At 44.6% G+C, this 19,496-nt stretch overlaps 1 protein-coding gene across 1 annotated transcript in view; it reads left to right on the forward strand.

Annotated features, from left to right (window-relative positions):
- Nucleotides 1-18,321, forward strand: part of OBI1 (ORC ubiquitin ligase 1) — a 29,069-nt gene extending 10,748 nt beyond the window's left edge. Inside the window, exons 2-6 of the mRNA XM_048495082.1 lie at nucleotides 952-1,087; nucleotides 3,776-3,867; nucleotides 6,243-6,491; nucleotides 8,730-8,818; nucleotides 15,882-18,321. Coding sequence (XP_048351039.1) covers nucleotides 952-1,087; nucleotides 3,776-3,867; nucleotides 6,243-6,491; nucleotides 8,730-8,818; nucleotides 15,882-17,442 — 2,127 coding nt within the window. The 3' untranslated portion in view covers nucleotides 17,443-18,321. The remainder of the gene's footprint in view (nucleotides 1-951; nucleotides 1,088-3,775; nucleotides 3,868-6,242; nucleotides 6,492-8,729; nucleotides 8,819-15,881) is intronic.
- The last annotated feature ends 1,175 nt before the right edge of the window (nucleotides 18,322-19,496 follow it).

The raw sequence follows: 19,496 nt of genomic DNA on the forward strand, positions 1-19,496 counted from the left end.
TTTTCTTAGTATTCCCTCTCCTTTGTTTAGTAGTTGTCTTTTGCTGCCATTGGTATTTACACCCTACACTGGATTTTACTTTAAGGTGTTTTTATTGTTTTATTGGTTTTATGCTTGTATTGTATGTATATGTTGGCAGCCGCTCTGAGCCGGCTTCGGCAAGAACAGCGGGGTTTAGGTTCACTAAATAAATATTCTAATATTGTTTTGTGCCTTTGATTCGACGTGTGCATATTTAGTTGTCAACAGTGGCTGTGTTAAAATAGGTAAAATGCAGTGTACCAGTAACTAACTGATTTCCAGCAAGAGGAAGAGTTGGATTTGTATCACCCCTTTCTCTCCTGTAAGGAGAGTCAAAGGGGCTTACAAACTCCTTTCCCTTCCCCCCCTCACAACAAACACCCTGTGAGGTGGGTGGGGCTGAGAGAGCTCTGAAGAACTGTGACTAGCCCAAGGTCACCCAGCTGGCATGTGTTGGAGTGCACAAGCTAATCTAGTTCACCCGATAAACCTGCACGGCTCAAGTGGCAGAGGGGAAATCAAACCCAGTTCTCCAGATTAGAGTGCACCTGTTCTTAACTACTACACCATGCTGGCTCTCCAGCTTGGAAGGAAAGATTTAAACAGTGGTGGGATTCAGCAGGTTCGCACCACTTCGCCAGAACTGGTTGTTAAAATGGTGCTTGTAAACAATCAATTGTTAAATTATTTGAATCCCACCACTGGATTTAAATATCTGTATCTGAGTTTTTAAAGACGAGTGAGAGGTATAGGCATAGAAAGATATTTACTGACTTGTATTGGAGTATTTTGGGGAGGAGGGGGGAAACAATTGAGCTTAGCATAATGAGCCCCCCTGGTTCTGATCCTTGAAAGCAGATATATTCCCCAGACACTTTTCGTGGCAAGTCAATGGGTAGTCACTAATTTTTATTCCCTGTCCTTTGCAAGGTCCGCCACCCGGTCATCTGTGCCAACCACCACGTCTTCTGTTCCATTTGCATCGAGGTGTGGTTGAAGAACAATAGCCAGTGCCCTGCCTGTCGGATCCCCATCACACCTGAAAATCCTTGCAAGGAAGTCATAGGTAAGGCAACTTCTCTGAAATCTTCCTAGCGAGCCTCATGTGGTGTTCCGTGCTTTTTCTTGCAGACCCCTGCTTATGTTTTTACCAGTTCTGGGTGAGATGAAACATGAGAATCTTGGGTTTGCCTGAACACAACTGGCTCCGTAGATTGCACCCCTCTTGTTGGAGAGGGGCCGTGGCTGTGTTGGCCTCTAGAAGCTTCCCTGGTTCAATCACTGTTATCTCTAGTTCAAAGCATCAAATAGGAGGTGATCTGGTCTCTGACTGACATGTGCATAGGTGTCAAACTTGGGGCCCTCCAGATGTTATGGACTACAGTTCCCATCATCCCCTGCCAGTATGATGCTGGCAGGGGATGATGGGAACTGTAGTCCATAACATCTGGAGGGCCGCGAGTTTGACACCTGTATGCTAGAGAGCTGCTACCAGCAGACAGTACTGATCTTGATAGATTGCTGGTCGGCTACAGCAGTACAATACAGCAGCTTCATGTATTTTTGTTTGTTTTACACTTATACCATGCCTGTCCCCGTGGTCACAGGGCTTACGGTAGCTCACAACATTCGATAGTACTGAGACATAGACACAAATTCTTAAAGTACAATTGGTAAAATAGTATCCTGGATCTTGTCCTTAAGTATGTTCTGGATCAGGGGGGCACAGCCTTTTTCCTTTGCGTATTAGATCCATTGAGGAGTAAAAAGATAGAAAAAGAAAAGTAGGGGGAAATCTAATGGAGGAAGCAGCCTCTGAACTGTATGCCTGCCTGCCTTCTTCCACTGAACTTGGCACATTCAGGTGTTCAGGGATCCTACCACAGATTTCCAAACCCCACCTGTCGAATTATGGATCTCCAAAGCTGGGGAGGGAAGGTGGTGAAAACAGAACTCACCCTGAATCTGTGAAATTAGCTCCTCAGTGAAAAACTGCCAGGATCTCTTATTGGAGAGTCCTACTATGAGGCACCACATTCTGGAAGCCTGAGGTGCCCAACCTTTTTGAATCTGTGGGCACATTTGGAATTCTGACACAGCCACGAAATGGCTTCCACAAGAGACCGGGCCAGCCACAAAATGGCTGCCAAAGCTTACCTTGAGTTTCACAATGAAGATACTTTAGCAGCAGCTGCCACTACAAAGCAAGGGACATGTCAAAAGTAGAGTCGTCATGATGAGTTAATGTAGATGTCCAGAGTCAAGTGCATCTAATGCTTTTGGATCTGTGCTTCCCGTTGTCAGCATAACTGGGTGCACACAAGCAATGTCATTGCCACAAACGTTTGGGAATAAGAAGGGAGAGAGCTTTGAGGAACCAACAAGGTCGCCCAGCCCTGGAAGGCACATTAAAGCTATGATAGGATTGGGACCCCTTAGCGCTATTCGACCCATTGAAGATGGGTTGGCAGTCCATGAACCATTCAAGGACCAGTGTGCTAGGTGCTTCTATCTGTCAACGATCAGAAGTAAAATAAAATATATTGTCGAAGGCTTTCATGGCCGGAATCACTAGGATGTTGTGGGTTTTCCGGGCCTATTGCAGTAGTATTTTCTCCTGACGTTTCGTCTGCATCTGCGGCTGGCATCTTCAGAAGATCTGGTGGCAGTAAAGCAAGTGGAGTATATATACCTGTGAAATATCCAGGGTGGGACAAAGAACCATTTGCATTTGTTAAAAGTATTAAAGGAGCAATTTGCAAGTGTGATTTGCATGTGTTAAGTGGGATGGCCTGTATGGTCCCTTCCAACCCTTTGACTCTATGCAAGCCATTCTAGGCACAGAACTATTGGAGACTCATACATTCAAGTGTCTATTACTTTCGGCGAAATAAGTTTCTGGTCTTTCAGGCTTTTAGAATTCTGCAGCTGGGCATTTAATCGGTGAATGCTGGCCCTTCCAAATACAGAAGCACTGTGCTTTGTGTGCATTTAGTGCACTTAAAAGTGTTTCTGTCTACATTCTTGCATATCTGTCCCTTGAATTCTTCTTTACTCTCCAGGGCAGCTTGCCTGTACCTTTGTCCCACCTCTGCCACTCAGAGCGACCTTTGTAGTGTAAAAGGAGCAGCAGTGGATCGGGACATCACCAAGGAGTTCTCTCTCTCAGCCCAAGTTGTAATGGTCTGGCAGTTGATCAGGATGTCTCTAAATCTGCTCAGGTTTCTGATTCAAGTCAGAGAAAGCATGTTCACTCTTTCTTAGAATACACAATTATCTCTCCGGAGGTTGGGATCTGAGAACTGGTGCCAGCTGGTGGTGCATTCTACTGTTTAACTTGGAGACATCTTCAAAGAGCTTCAGAAGCCGCCTTGTTTAGGGAAAATGGGTGTCCTTGGGCTTCAATTACATAATCAGTGAAATGGGTACAACTACTCAACCTACCTTTTATGCATACCTGAACTCCTGTAGTTGCTGAAGCTTCTGTAGGACATTCCCAGGTGCTTCCTGGTAATGTAATAAAAAGTTCTGCTCGTGTACCTTGGCTTTCTTGCATTCTACCACAACTGTCAAGATATCCCAGTGGGTTCAGGCAACCCTTGCCCAAGAGAGAAATGTCTACCTATTAAGGGTGCAATGCTTTATGCATTCTGGCAGAATTGGATGGGAAGGGCTCGAAGGGAAACTTTTTTAAAAGGCCGGAGTGAAATTAGAGGAGAAAGGATCTTAAACTGCGATGTTTGTGTTGCTGCAGGAGGAACCAGTGAAAGTAACCCCGCGTTTACCCCTGCGGTCCGAAAACAGCTGCGCAAAACCCGGCTCGAGCTCCTTCACAAAGAATATGAGGTAAGGGGGCGCAAAGGCAGTGTCAGAGTTGTGGTTTACAGTGTTGTGGTTGTGGTGGACACGGGGTGGCCTCTTTTCGTTTTAGTCTGTTCTCGAGCTTTCTCGCTGTTCTGTCGTGGCACTTTATGTGACCAGATAATACCCATGAATGAACAGGTGCTGTGGTTCAGAGCTCCATTCTCTGGGTGGAGTGATGGATGCCACCATTTCTTAGTGTCAGGGATGGCACCTGGTTGATTGAGATGCATTCCTGCACCATTGTAGGCTGATGGTATCTGGGTGATTGAAATACATTCCTGTCAGTGAAATTGCTGCAGAATATAAGTATTCAGCCTGCTGTATGTTACCATGCTGTAAAGGGACATTCTTTCCTTGATCTTTACTCTCTTTTTCACATGCCTTGTAGATAACTAGGTTTATCCGAGACACCATCCTCTCCCATGCAAACCCTGTGTCTGTGTTTGGGTCACCAACATGGTGGTACAGTGTTAGGGAAATGGGTTGCCAAGGGGTATGTGGGTGAAAGAAGGTTTTGAACCCCTGCTCTATAGCCTCAACCTTTCCCATTTGACATAGGTTTACCTGTAGTACATAGGTGTCAAACCCGCAGCCCTCCAGATGTTATGGACTACTGTTCCCATCATCCCCTGCCAGCATCATGCTGGCAGGGGATAATGGGAACTGTAGTCCATAACATCTGGAGGGCCGCAAGTTTGACACCTGTGCTGTAGTATATCGAGATTGCAAAAGTACCTGCTTTCCGGACAGGCTGAGGGAAAGACATTAAAGCATGCCAGGGTACAGATTCTTCAGTATTTAGGAACATGTTATTAGGTACTTTGCCAGGAGGAGAGGGTTTTTTTGGTGGCTATGTTTCAGTAGGATGCCTCTCAACCCCATCCCATCAGATAGAAGTCCCAAATTTGTTGTTTGAGTGTTTCTTTGACTTTCTTTTTTAAAATTAAATTTATTGATTCAGCAATAAAATGTTTACAATAAATTCAATACAACATTGTATATATTTTGTTAATTTTTGAGTATAAACATTAAAGAATAAGAAGTAAAAAAGAGTAACAATTGTTTACAGAGATATGAAAAGTATTCATTAACATTAGATTTGATTGTAACTGTAATATACATTAAACATATGAAAAGTACTTAATCAGATTATTAATGGACAATAAATATCTAATTTCTTATCTGCTAATTCAGCTTGTTCATTACCTTAAATTTAAAATTTTATATTTTGTTGTATCAAAATAAAAAGTTCAAATGTTCAATAACTACATCTTCAAGTTATTCGCCATTCGTGTATTATTAGATAACTAATTGAATAAATCATTATGACAAATAACATGTCTAATATTGTAAGTTTATCTTTTAAATGTGGTATTAAGTGTGTACATTGTATTTCAGAAGTATGTTCTAACATTGTGATTGTGAACCTTTGGCACTCCAGATGTTATGGACTACAATTCCCAATTGGCCATGCTGGCAGGGGCTGATGGGAATTGTAGTCCATAACATCTGAAGTGCCAAAGGTTCGCCACCACTGTAATCTTAGATATTCATATATTTTATAAATAAGTGCCAAGTTTTGTTAAATTTCTTTGACTTTCTGAGCCCCTAGATCAGTGGTGGCGAACCTATGGCACGGGTGCCAGAAATGGCACTCAGAGCCCTTTCTGTGAGCACGCGCAGAGTCGCTCTCCCCCCCCCCCCACACACACACATCTAGGCTGGTCTGAGCCGCTGGGCTCAATTATTAGCATTAAACCTAAGACCTAGTTTTGGGGAAGCAGTGTAGGTAACCCTGTTAAGCGGTTAAACCCCGCTGATTTTTGTGCGAAGGACGAAAGCGCCATCCTTTACCTGGGAGTAAGCTCGGTTGCTGGCAATGGGGCTTGCTTCTGAGTAAACCCTCCTAGGGTCGTGATTCACCCGTTGGAAGAGTTGCACGGTTGCTTCAAAGCAAAGCCACCGACTACCACCAAGCTTACTCCTGAGTAACGTGTGCCTCGGAGCCAACCGTGTGCCTCGGAGCCAATACTAAACGTGTGCCTCGGAGCCAATACTAAAACCTCAGTATTCAGGTTAAATTGCCGCGTTGGCACTTTGCGATAAATAAGTGGGTTTTGGGTTGCAGTTTGGGCACTCGGTCTCGAAAAGGTTCACCATCACTGCCCTAGATCATAGGTGTCAAACTCGCAGCCCTCCAACATCTGGAGGGCCATGAGTTTGACACCTGTGCCCTAGATGTAACTGGGCTTGATTATGTACCTTGCTCTGTATTATGGTCTGTTAAACCTGTATGAGAACTAAACACTGGTGGCTGCTCCAGTTCTTTAACTTGCGTCGTCTTCTCCTATTTGAAGGATGAGATAGAAACATTGCAGAAAGAGCTGGAGGAGCTGACAATCAAAAACTTGAGCTTGGAGTCCCAGCTGAGATCCATTTTGCATCCTGCAACTCCGGACGTTTCTGACAAAGATCAGGAGGGTCCTCTTCTCTCGGAGGATGGGAACAAAGCTGCCGCTGAGACTTTGGCAACGTTGACCCAGAAGCTTCAGGCTGCGAATGAGATGTATGAGAAAGCGAACGATGACTTGGAAAAGTTAACAGAGGTAATAAACGTTTCCGAACTGGGCAGTTGCCTAACAGAGGTAGGTGGGCTGTGGGATCTTGGAGAGTTTGTTGGATCGATCGAGCAGCAAAATCGAGTTGTGATGCTGCTCAGCTGGATGACTGCTTATTTGACTGACCAAGAACACCCTCAACTCCAAAACACCTTTATTGAATGGCTTCCTCCCTCATGAACTGCATCATAGGATCACATGACGGTGACCCTCACTCCTGAATGACTTTATGCCCTCACTCCTGAATGGCTTATGCCTCAGGCAGCCCTTCCAAATAGCATACGGCCATTCTTCTCCCCATCTAAGCCCCACAGGCTATCTTAATCCTAATGGCCCCGTGCTGTATTGCTTTCTCTGCTTTTTTCAAAGCACACCAATGGCACAGACCCAAAGCACGAAAATTGATGCATTCAAATTGAGTAGGGGGAGCGGCTCATGAAATATTAAGTACGCATGAACGTCAAGGGTCGATGAATCAATTAAAGCTTTAGTTGCTTAATTGGCAGTGGTTTTCAGCAAATCTGATTAGTGTGACTGAGAGTTGGGGGAAACCCACTCTGTTTTAAAACTACTTTGCTTCTGTGGTGTCCAAAGGATGACTTTGCCTTTTTTATGAGAGGTGACTCTTGCATGTTAAATTGCTATTCTCCTCTGCTTGTCAGAAACTCAAAAAATACACCTTTCTTTGCATTTTAGGCAAATGCATTTAAATAAATGATTGATTGGTTCCAAGTGACTAATCATATGTTTTAATTGGTTAAATAACCATAAGATGATACTCTTTAGTAACAGCTGGAAAGCATCCTAAATTGCTTATGGCTAGTAGCGATTTTTTTTCTATATTGTCAAGGGCTTTCACAGCCACAATCAACTGGCTGATTTGGGTTTTCTGGATTGTGTGGCAGTGGTCTGGTAGTTTTCGCTCCATGCTGTGCTGCAGAGAAACACAACTTACTATTTTAAGAAAAAAAATCTTAGTACTAGAAGAAAGAGACAAGCCATAGGTATTCATAATTGGATTTCATGTGCTTCATAGAAAGTATTCAGTCAGTGTTAGAAATGCTGAAAGTTCACTTTAATATATTTTGTTATAAGCAACTATCAATTTTGTTATAAGCAACTATCAATCCTGCATCCACACTCCTGACCCACAACATGCAACTGTACATCTTCCATGTATGCCTCTGAAAATGCCAGCCATAGATGCAGGCAAACATTAAGAGCAAAATCAGATCACACAGCCCGGAAAACCCACAACACTCAGATTTATTTTTTTCCTTAATATCTGTGTGGGTGTGTGTTAAAGTGGTTCTTATGCAAGAGAAGAGGTCCCACTTAGGTTGAAAACAGAGTAACACAGTGTGTAGCACACTTCTCTCTGTGATACACCTCTGAAAATGCCAGCCAAAGACGCAGGCTAAACGTTAGGGACAAGATCCACCAGACCACAGCCACACAGCCTGGAAAGCCCACCACAACCAGAGTGAGGGATGCTCAACTCCTCCTTTTTCTAAATAAAGGACCATAGTGTGACCCTTCCCAAAGAGGGGGAGAGGGCACATGAGAGTTGAAGATGTCATTCCATACCTGGAAAGAACAATACAGATTCTGTCTGGAGATACAGCATGCCTGTAAATCAAGATACTGATTAATCACAGTGTTATAGAAGTGATACCAAAGAGACATGGCAAATGAGTTGTCAGTGTGGATTTAGCGCTCTGTTGCCTGTTTTCTTCTTTAAAAGAAAAAAACTGGGTAATCACGTTCTGCTTGGAAGAGTAAGGAAACTGCTCAACATTCATTTTGCTGATACCTGCACATTGTAATGTTAATGCATTTAAAGTATTTAGTCACGGGGAGGGGTGGGTGGGAAACATGGAATTGCCATTAGTACATCCCCTTAATGACTGTCGGGATGAACTAACATGGCTCTGTTTATTTCCCTAGATAGGAGCCTTGCGGCATATTTGGGGAGTATAAATTAAAAATATCTCTCCTCTATTCAGTTTTTGCAAACCATTTCCCAGGGTAATTTTTAAGTGGTGTCCCTGCTGGGGCCGGGGGGCGGGGCGGGAAGGGAATCTGAGTGAACGGTGGCTGCTTTCCATAGAACCCCTTTCTTTAAAAAAAATCACAAAACAAATAGCTTCTCTTGTCAAAATCATCTGTTTGTTGTGCATGTCTGCTATATGCTTAGTCAATTAAAAAAAACTACATTTCATATAGGTAAACAAGAAACTGAGGTTTGAAAACAGCGGCCTTGCGAGGGAGAACTTGCGGCTGAAGGCTGAGGTTGGAAGTCGATCGCCCCAGAAGTATGTAAATATTTTAAAATCTTCCATGTATTATTCATCAAGCATGTTTTAACTGTTGAAGTACCTGATATTGCAGTGAGGTTGACTGCCTGCTGGAAGGTGTGGGGTTTCAGCCAAACTGTCTTTTTAGTTCAGATGAGCCCAGGAAGAAGGCTCTTCCCCTTTGACCTTTCAGAAACATTTTGCAGGAATTATGGCACCAACGTGGACAAAAGGCAGTTGTGACTGTGGGCTGTGGAAAGGTAGAGAATTTGGTGAGATGAATGGGTGGGAACTGGCAGGATCCAACCTGGTATAGTGGTTAAGAGCAGGTGGATTCTTATCTGGAGAACCCGGTTTGATTCCTCACTTCTCCACCTGAGTGGCGGAGGCTTATCTGGTGAGCCAGATGTGTTTCTGCACTTCTGCATTCCCGCTGGGTGACCTTGGGCTAGTCACAGTTCTTTGGAACTCTCTCAGCCCCAACCAAACAACTGAATCAACCCAACCCACCAAAACACAGTATGTGTTGTTGTTACCAATGAAACAAAGAATGGCCATCCTACAGTGCTATTATGCCCTATGGAAATGTAAGTCGTGATATACAATATTTTTCTAGGTTGACAAACTTACGACCTACTGATCCAAACATGGCTTACTGGCTATGTATGGGAACCCATCAGATATCTGACCTATTGCTTGCTTTGGCAGACACAGGAGGAAAGTAACATACACCGGATTTGCCAAGTATCAGTTGAGCCCAGGGCCACTGTGGTGGTGGGGAGACAAAACTTCAAAGCCTCTGGTTATTCCAGGGGTCCACGGAGCAGGGCAAGTCATGTGATTTTTTTGGTTGGTCATTTAGTTGGTTTTACTATGAGAACCATGAATATCACTAATGCAGTAACATGGTCATGAAACTGTAAAGGCTGTCTCCAGTTCCCAGAGCAATACTCATCCACTTCTCAAAAAATTGGTTGAAATAGCAGCTAATAAAACTTCCATTGACATATGCTGTTGCTGCCCTCTAAGTCACCATTTCCTTGTGGCTTCTAAATCATCAGTGGTTCTTGAAGGGTTTGGAAGACACGGTTCATCTTTTTTCCAGGAGAGACTTGTTAAGCAACTCTGCCCTCGAGAGTGCCATACTTCCCCTCAGTAAGCAAAGGAAATGCTGCCGCTAATGCGGCTTGCATTAAATAAACATATTACACATTTCTTCCATTGGCATTTTTTTGCTCAGTATGCAAAAACTTAATGCCATTCACCTAATGCTGTTCGACCTGGTGTTGAATCCCCGGTGCAGCACTTCTCAGGGTGCCCAAGTACCATCTCACCCATCGCTGCAATGTGGGTGATTATTCCTGTTTTATAGATGGGATGTTTGAGGATAAAGAGAGAGCAGCTTGCCCAAAGGTCACAAAATGAGTCAGGGAATGGCCGTCAAAACTTAGAATGCATTGAGCCCTAATGGATCCCATTTAAGTCCCCATCAAATGTTAAGTTTCACATATACATAAATGATGAACTGAGTCACGTTTTAGTTGATTATTCAGAGGGGCTGTCATTGTTATGATTTTTGTTTAATATCACAGCTGTCAGGGCTTTAGCTGGTTGTTGGCCTTTCATTACAATTTGAGCCTCACCCAGAGGGTTAGGAAGTTGTAATGTATCGGTGTAGTATTTGTGCGGATATCAGCCGGGCTGCCTTCTGAATCTGATAGATGTTGATTTTGTCGATTTGAAGATGTATGCAGCCCTAGTGATTTTGGAATGGCACCCAGGGTGCCGATTACCGCTGGGACGATCTCAGCTGGTTTGTGCCATAGATGCGGAAGCTCGATTTTCAAATCGTGGTATTTAGTGATCTCCTCATGTTCTTTTTCAGCGACCCTGCTGTCACCAGGTATTGCTATGTCGATGGTGATGATGATTAGGAATTATTCCCTGCCCTATTGCTACAGTCTCAGGGTGGGTTACAATAAAAACCATAATAAAATCTCATACAATTAAAAAAATTCTAAAATCTAAATCTCCCACCCCAATTGCCCTCAAAAGAGAAAAACTGTATACGACACCTTGAGGTCCCCTCGTTCTAGTGGAAGGGCAGATCAGCCAAACACCTGGGTGAAGAGGTCAGTCTTTGCCAAGCACTGGGACTCCAGAAGACTGGGCACCTGGAGGGCCTGTGATGGGAGGGCACTGTACAGTACAGGGGCCACTGCTGAGAAGGCCCTCCGGGCACACACACCCCTCGCCTGCAAATGGGGCAGGACAGTCAGGCACCTCCCCCTATCTTGACTTCAGTACCCAAGAAGGAATATATGTGCTCTCTCAAGTACCCACATCATCATATTCTGAATGACATATGAGGAAATGGAGGCCTGGCATGGTATGCTGGGTGGAGTGTTGCACTAGGAACTTAGAGACCTTGGTTCAAACCAGTGGGTTTGAGCAAATCTTATTTGTGTGGCTGAGAGCCAGTTTCAGTCTTACATTCTTTGGTCTTTGGAAAGCAGGCGATTTCTCAGTTTCCTTTGACTCTTAAAGGAGGACCTGGTTTTTGTCATTGATGGTGTATTCTGCACTCCTGACTCCAAGAAAACAAAGTGTTTCTAAAGGTCCCTGCAGCTTCCACTTGGCCTTTTCAGACTGCCCATGAGAGGAGTTCAGTTTCCTCCCTTTGGTATTCCGCCTCCAAGAAAACTCAGCTATGTATTCATTCCGAAGAAGATGTAAATCAGTCACAAGAGGTGTTGAGCTTACTATAATCCATGAAATAGATCTTCACTTGTAAAAGGGGCTAGGAAAGGGGGAGTGAGAAACGTATTCCTGTCCCCAGTGACAACCTATTATAGATGTCATGGCGCTAAAATGGCTGGGGATGGACAGTGTTTCTGTGACATCAGGTGAAACGAAGGACTCCCTCGTGCCCCCGCCTGTCATCGTTTGTTGATTTTTGACACTAGTTAGGATATGCAGTTGACACCTTCACCTGCCCCCTGGGGAAGGTTAAGCTTCAGGGGGGAAATTGCATGCATGGAGTGTGAGGAGGTGCACGTTGGGCTGTATTCTCAATACTAGAAGTTGCAATGTCTCCGCTTGAGGAGTCCCCTAAGGCATTTGCCTGGTTCTTGACAGCAAACGGAGCAAGATGGAACATTTGATGCCCGTTCAAGGAAGCTCTCATCTTCCTTTGCTTCCGTTGTATCCTGAATGACATAGGATGAAATGGAGGGCTGGCGTGGTACCCTTAGTCAGTGTTGGCCTAGGAACTGGGAGACCCCGGTTCACATCCACACTCTGCTGGGTTACCCTGTTATATTCTGAATGACTTCTGATGAAGTGGAGGGCTGGCGTGGTGTTCTGGTTAGAGTGTCAGACTAGGAACTGGGAGGCCCAGGCTCAAATCCCCACTCTTCTATAGAAGCTTGCTGAGTGACCGTGGGCTCGTCGCTCTAGGCTCAGCCTACCAAGGTGGGTGTCATGAAGCTGAACTATGTTGTAGGCTGCCTTGGCTCCTTAATGTGGAGAAAAAACATGGCATAAATACATTTTTAAAATGTAAAAAGAAATGTGTAGGGAATTTGTGGGAGTCTCTTACAGTGACCAGGTTTCTATGACCTCTCTCTCACCTCAAATGCTTTGTCAGCATGGTCTAGAGCAGGGGTAGGGAACCTGCGGCTCGAGAGCCGCATGCGGCTCTTCTGCCCTTGCACTGCGGCTCCACGAACCGAGCTGCCAGCCCCATCCTTGCCCGCCCTGCAGGCAGCAGGGCAAGCGCACCAATTGCCCGCGGCCGGCTGGGCCATGCCACGGGCTTCCCCTCTTGCCCGCCCTGTTCGAGCGGGGCGGGTGCTTTCCTGGCGGCTGGCGAGGCCGAGCCACCAGCTACATCCTTGCCCGCCCTGCAGGCAGCAGGGCGGACGCATCCATGCGCTTCTCAGAATGAGCGGAGTAAAAGGTAAAAAAACCCCAATATATACAGTGTTATCTTTATTTTAAATGTCAAAAATTATTTGCGGCTCCAAGTGTTTTCTTTTCCCATGGAAAACTGGTCCAAATGGCTCTTTGAGTGTTAAAGGTTCCCTACCCCTGGTCTAGAGCATAGGTGTCAAACTCACGGCCCTCCAGATGTTATGGACTACAGTTCCCATCGTCTCCTGCCAACATGATTCTGGCAGGGGATGATGGGAACTGTAGTCCATAACATCTGGAGGGCCGTGAGTTTGACACCTGTGGTCTGGAGAGATGTAGTTCGGAGAAACATCCAAGGAAGAAAAAGTGTGTCAGAGCCTGTGACAGCAGCAGGCCAAACAGCACCTTCAGCTTCACCTTCCTTTGGAAGTTCAAAACTTCAGATGACAACCTGACCCCTGAGGAAGGGTGCCAAGAGAGAGATGGGCTTGGACCCCTGAGGAAGGGTGCCAAGAGAGAGATGGGCTTGGACTGGCGCTCACCCTCCTGCAAGGATCCAGCTCATCTTGACAATGTCATTTCCGTGTTTATGCCTGCTGTTTGATGGGCAGTGTGTATATTTACATACACCTGTGAGGCTGGAGAGGGTCCAAAAAAACCAAATTACAAAAAACCCCAAAAAGCGATATCTGTTTTGGGGGGTTTTACCCTGAAAAAAACCCCAGCCTATTTGGCAGAGCCAGCTTGACATGTGTGGAGGCGGCAAGCCAAGTTGCCTGCAGAGATCAGAGCTCTGATCTCCGCAAGCAACCGCCTGGCTTTGTAAATGGGGAGGTGGCCATCAGGGCTTCCTGCTCAGTCTTCCTGAACTCTGCAAGCACCCCCCTCCATCACTGTGGTCCCGCACAGCTGCGATCAGCTGCATTCAGCTTCACGGGGCCTGTTTGCTCAGGTTTGTCTTTAAAAACCTGAAAGTGGTCGGGAAAGCCAAAAAAGACAATCAAGTGTCTCAGCTTTTTTCAGCTTTTTCAATAATTTTGAGGTCTTTTCAAGCTGAACCCGAAAAATACTGAAAAAGGCGGATCAGGCCTGTCCATCAATAAATGACACTTGCATTCCGCTTATACTGTCCAAGTTGCTATTAGGATCCTGTCCATCCTTCAGCAGCATCATTCACTGTTCTAGTAACTGGTTTGTTTTGGACGAAACCTGGACTAAATTTTAGGTCTTTGCGGAGTATGAACAGGCACTAGGTTGGTTATCCTTGTGTGTGAATTGATTTAACAGGGGAATGTGTGAAATTGGTAGAACAGAGAAGGGAGCTCCGGAATCTGTGGGAGCTCTATCAAAACACTACTCCTCTCAATCTGCTGCATTTTTGAAGTTGTTGACAGAGTTTCAAGGAAACAAACCGCAATGCAAGAAAAGTGTGGGGGAGGGGGTTAGGGAAGAGAGAGACATTCTTCACAGCTTCAATCCAATGAGAGCGGAGTGAGAGCTATCCATCAGAAAAGGAATATAATCGCAAGGTTCCAAATGAGTCTTTTTTATTAAAAAAAACCATCTAAAGGATGGTGACAATTACTGAATTTCATATTGGCATTTTTATATTTGACAAGGTGACATTGTGGATGAAATGTATATTGTAAAACGCTGCCGTGCTGTAAGAAAATGATTGAATGTAAATATTTCAAGATGTGGACTGCTGTTCAAATGTTATCATAAATCTCTGCCATTGTTTTAGGGGATAATTCTTCATGCATATTTGAGTTGAAACGGATAGGGCCGGCCCCTGGAAGGGTAATCTTCTGCTTGTTATGGCCTTAGCGCTGCTAATGGTTTAATTTTCAGCAGTGGCCTTTTTTTTTTAAAGTCATCTCGCCTCTCTTTACAATAGATGTGGGATTTTTATTCTAACTGGGGCGCAGTGGTCATACTTTGCACTGTCTTATCATGTGTGGTTAGTTTCAAAAGGAGGGGCGGGCAGAAAAGTAGGGTCTAGCAAGCTTGAGATGCAGACCTTTGAGCTCAGAGGAAGAACTTGGTGAAGAGGCTCACGTGGTGCCTATGCGCCCACACTTTGGGTTAGATCCAGCCACATTTGTTACTCAGTGCATGTTGTTTGGGTTGGATCCTGCCACATGTCTCACATACTTCCCTTCCTTAAGATGCCTCCTGTCCCCCATAGCTGAATCCTCTTCTTTGTTGCTGGCTTATTGCTTTTATTTTATTTAAAATGGCTGGCTGTTCCTCTTTTATTAGTGAAAGGTGACAGGTCCCCTAAAGATACTTTCAGAGAACAGTTGTGTTGGCCTACAGTTTAACTATTAGAACCGAACCCAGTAGCACCTCAGAGACCCACAAGACTGCGGGGGGGGTGGGGTATGAGCTTTTGAGGGTCAAAGCTCCCTTTCCTATTACCTTCCCAGCATGGGGGCGGGGGTAGTAGTTGGAGTGTAGGTTTATGATCTAGGAGACTTGTGGTTGTTCCCACTCTTTCATGGAAGCCTCCTGTGTGATCTTTGGCCAAATGGCACTCTCTGTCAACCCAAATTACTTCACAGGATAAAATGGTGGAGGGGAGAATGACATTGTCAGCTACTTTTGGTTCCAGTTGGTGAGAAAACCCGGGAATCAATACTCAAATAAGTAAATAATCCTCTCCTTTCCAGCTTTCTTAATAGCCCTTATTGTAGATTTCTCTCTTTCCAATTCCTTTGCCAGAGTGTTGGATTTGATTTAAATATCTTTAATAATATTTGTATTTTTCTGAACTATAATTCAAGAACAGAAAAGGAAATATAGAAAAAGAAAAAATACAGCTACCATATATAGTAACTCGAACACATTGGACCTTATAATTGCAACACTAATATTATTCAAAGAGAACATAACATAGTTTTAAAATTCTTTACCTTCTCACATTTAATTCAGAAACAGCAGTAAGTAGTAGGCAGTTACTTATATCTTAGTCAATAACAAATTAATGTTCTTACTATTGTTGTTATTCTTGCATAATCGATTCAGCCTCAGATAAGAAATACAGTTCCCATTTCTCTTCAAACTCTTGTTTTGACTGTCTGTTTACAAGATTTGTTAATTTGGCCATTGTAAATATTTTTTTAATAATATCCTGTACCTCAGCTTTGTTTGTGTTGGTTTGCAGGTTTGGACGGTTCACCGTAGCAGCACTTCAGTCGAAGCTTGATCAATGCGAGAGGGAGACCAACCGTCTGAAAAAGGCTTTGGAGAGGAGCGACAAATACATAGAAGAGCTGGAGTCGCAGGTGCTGCCCCAGAAACGGGAATACGAACCTATGAAAGAGGAAACTTCCGAAAGTGACGTGGCTGTTCCAATGGAGGAGAAGCAAAGCGGAACCATGCCTAATGAGAACGTCCTACTGAAAAACCCAGAAGAGCACCTGGATCAGAACTGTTTGAGCACAGCTCACTGCCCTGATGACGATCAACCTGGTAGCGGCCTGTTGGGTAGCAGTAATGATGTCTGCTTAAATTCAGCCAGTCAGGGTTGTTCGGATGAGTCCGTTGCCCAGTGCTCAGCCGGAAGGGATGTTTTCACTGACTCTCAGGAGGTTCTCTTGGATATAGCCAGTGCCGATATGGACACTTGCCCGGAACAAACGTGGGACAAAATTGAGGACTGTGTGCCATATAAAGACGAGCTTTACGAACTTCCTGATCCATGTACGCCATTATCTCTCAGTTGCCTCCAGCTGAACACTCCTGGCAGTAAGGACGACCTGCCTGCAAAAGAAGAGAGTCCAAGGGAGCCATCAAGTTTTCTGAGAAAATTGGAATTTGAGGATTTTGGGGATGCGTTGGACGATGCGAACAAGGACTCCCCGGAGCATAGCGCTAGCAGTTGTGAGAGCAGCGACAGCAAAGGTGCTTGTTTTACCTCTGATAAGCCCGTTTTTTGGAACCGATGCCCGACGCACTATGACGAGAACTTGGACTTTGAAGGTTCAGAGCCCTCTGCCGCCACTAGCGATTCCGGAGAGTCCTCGGCAAAATCCAGCGAAAAATCACACCACATAAATGTGCCTAAGAAACTGCATTCTGTCCGCTCCTCCGAAATGAACCGCACCAGGACATCCAGTGAGACATCCATGGATGCTGCTTATCTGGACAAAATCTCTGAGCTGGATTCCATGATGTCCGAATCAGACAACAGCAAAAGCCCTTATTATGTTTCCAAGTCGTCTTCGGAGCTGGAGAACTCCTGCAAGGCCACCCAGTGTCCTGATCTTTTGAATGAAAAGGAGAAAACCATGAAGGAAAGGAATGAACAGAACGCTCTGAAATGTCCTCTCGCCGATGATAATTCACCAGAGGGAAATGAATGGAAATCTGCTACTTTTTCAATCCTTTCCCCTTCTGCTGTAGACATAATGGAGCCTTTCCCTCTGTTTGGTGGACGGACTTCAGAAACGACTGAGATAAAACCTCAGAGCTTTTTATTCCAAAGAGAGCTCTCCCCCAGTTTTTTGTTTAGCAACTCTGGAGGGTCATTTGAAGAACAAAAGCTGGGGTCCTCTCTTTTTAAGGTGGCTCCTGAGCTGCAGAACCTCCATAACCAGTTGCAGTCTCCTTGGTCCTCTTCCTTTGTACCCGACAGGAAAGCCAAAAGTCTTCAAACGTCAACAAAAAGAAAAATTCAGAGTAGCTTGTCTAGTGCGAGCCCGTCAAAAACCACCAAGAACTGACTCTTTATTTCTTAAAACCAGGTTGAGTGCCAATATTAAATGTCTTGAGAGTAATTTTGTTTTCACAGACGGTTCTCTTCATTTGTAGATGCCCCCTATGATCTCTGCTTGTCCGCTTCTTACATACTGAGTGATGGAGTTTGGATGTTCCCTGTTCTGAGTGCCAAGTTGTGTTTGTGAAATCTAAGCAGAGCCTCCCTCTCGATAGATGTCTTCAGTTTAGATACCTAGAGATTGGTGTATTGTGTTTTTTTGTTTTGCTTTTAGTGTTGGGTTATATGACGTCTTCAGTCCTTTTTGAGGAGCCGTTCAGAGTCCAGGGTTACTGAATGCAATGGATCTTCAAAATGGGTTTCTCATTGATTCAGCTCTTGATCTCATTGAGAAGCCGGTGTGATAACATCTTAGCTGTGCTTTCTGTCCCTGTCGGGGAGAACATGGTGGCAGCTATTCCGGAGCTTGGCTTCTCTCCGAACTCCCCTTTCAGAATAAAATGTTTGCCTGTTCATACCCGCATGACACCCTGTGTCTCGCCACATCAGTACCTTCGGTGTGTAGCTGTTAGAATTGTTTTATCCTCCTGGCAAATGTTCAGTTGGGAGGGGAAAGGTGTCTTCTTGCTTAAGACTGAGAACCCAGTTATTTTTTTAAATTAAACACTGCTTTTAACTGAAACAAAAAAAAACAAAAAAAAATTACATACACATCCTTCTCTCGTATAAGACCGTGTCGTTCGTGCCTACATAGTTCATAAAAATGGGTTGGTATGCTAATAGCTTGTTTACTGAATGTACACCAAACATTTTACATGAATACTGTACTGTTTTACATTAATACTGCATGCTTTTCTATGTGGAATGAATAAAAAAGTCACAAGCACTGTAGTCCCTGACGTTGCTTCAAATATTGAATTAGCATAGGAAGGATTGAGGGGGGACTTGTGTAATTAGAAAGCCTACTTGAATTTTCATTAAGCTGTTCTCTATGTAACAGAAATGCTTGCCGCTGCTGTTAGTGTAGGATATACGGTGGATATCCTGAGTATGTATCATTCCCGGCCTCCCAAGTACCGTGGGTGGACCTTCCACATTTTATCCCCATAGCAGCTCTGGACGATAGGGCAGGGAGAGACCTATTTTCCTAAAAACAAGTTCCACGCTCTGGCATCCAAGCCCCACATCTTCCTGCTAACGTGTAGTTAGAAAAAAACTGGTGTTTTGTTGTCAAGTCACAGTTGACAAGGCGAGAGATATTCAGAGGTGATTTGCCATTGCTTGCTTCCGTGTTGTGACCCTGGTATTCTTTGGGGGTCTCCCAAAGGAGTGGACCTTCAGATATGCCAAACCAAAAAAAAGCAGCAATTTGAATGGAGCATGTGATGGACAGGAGACGGCCCTGCTCCCGAAGAGGAAATCAACCACTCAGTTGAGCCCTCAGGACTGCTGCTTCAGCATCCAATCGCCTTCAAGAAAGGGGGTGAAATTTTGGAGGGAACCCAGGAAGAGAGGGAGTTGAGTTCTGCCTCAGGAGTGCAGTGTCAGCTCTGGTCTGGCTCAGGAAAAAGAGCAGATAGTGTAGGATAGCTCTGCTTAATAGCTCCATCTCTGGGAGAGGAGTGAGGGTTTGATTGTTAGGCCTGTTTCTGGGGATGAGCAGACCTTCTCCCATTTAGTCTGATTCTGGAGAAAGGGCAGGTTGGTGTGGGTGGAATCCTGTGTGGATCCAGCCTATTCAATCCCAAAAATCTAGTGGCTAGTCAATAAAACTCTGTTTGTGCCTTAAAGCATTGTAGAAAAATCAAACTACTCTCTCTGCCTAGAGACTTGTGTTGGTCCTGTGCAAATCAACTTGTAAATCAATGAAATCTCTTTGATTCCAAAAACTTTAGTAGGCTGTGTGTGTCCCCTCAGTAAGGCAAAAAGGCTTGTCATAAATTGAAAAGCCCCCCCCCCCCAATGACTTTCCCCAGGGTTTTAATCTAGAGAACCAGGTTTGATTCCCCACTCCTTCATCTGAGTGGCAGAGGCTTATCTAGTGAACTAGATGTGTTTCTG

The sequence above is a fragment of the Sphaerodactylus townsendi genome, linkage group LG04 (assembly GCF_021028975.2).
Source record: "Sphaerodactylus townsendi isolate TG3544 linkage group LG04, MPM_Stown_v2.3, whole genome shotgun sequence".
NCBI classification, from domain to species: Eukaryota; Metazoa; Chordata; class Lepidosauria; order Squamata; family Sphaerodactylidae; genus Sphaerodactylus; species Sphaerodactylus townsendi.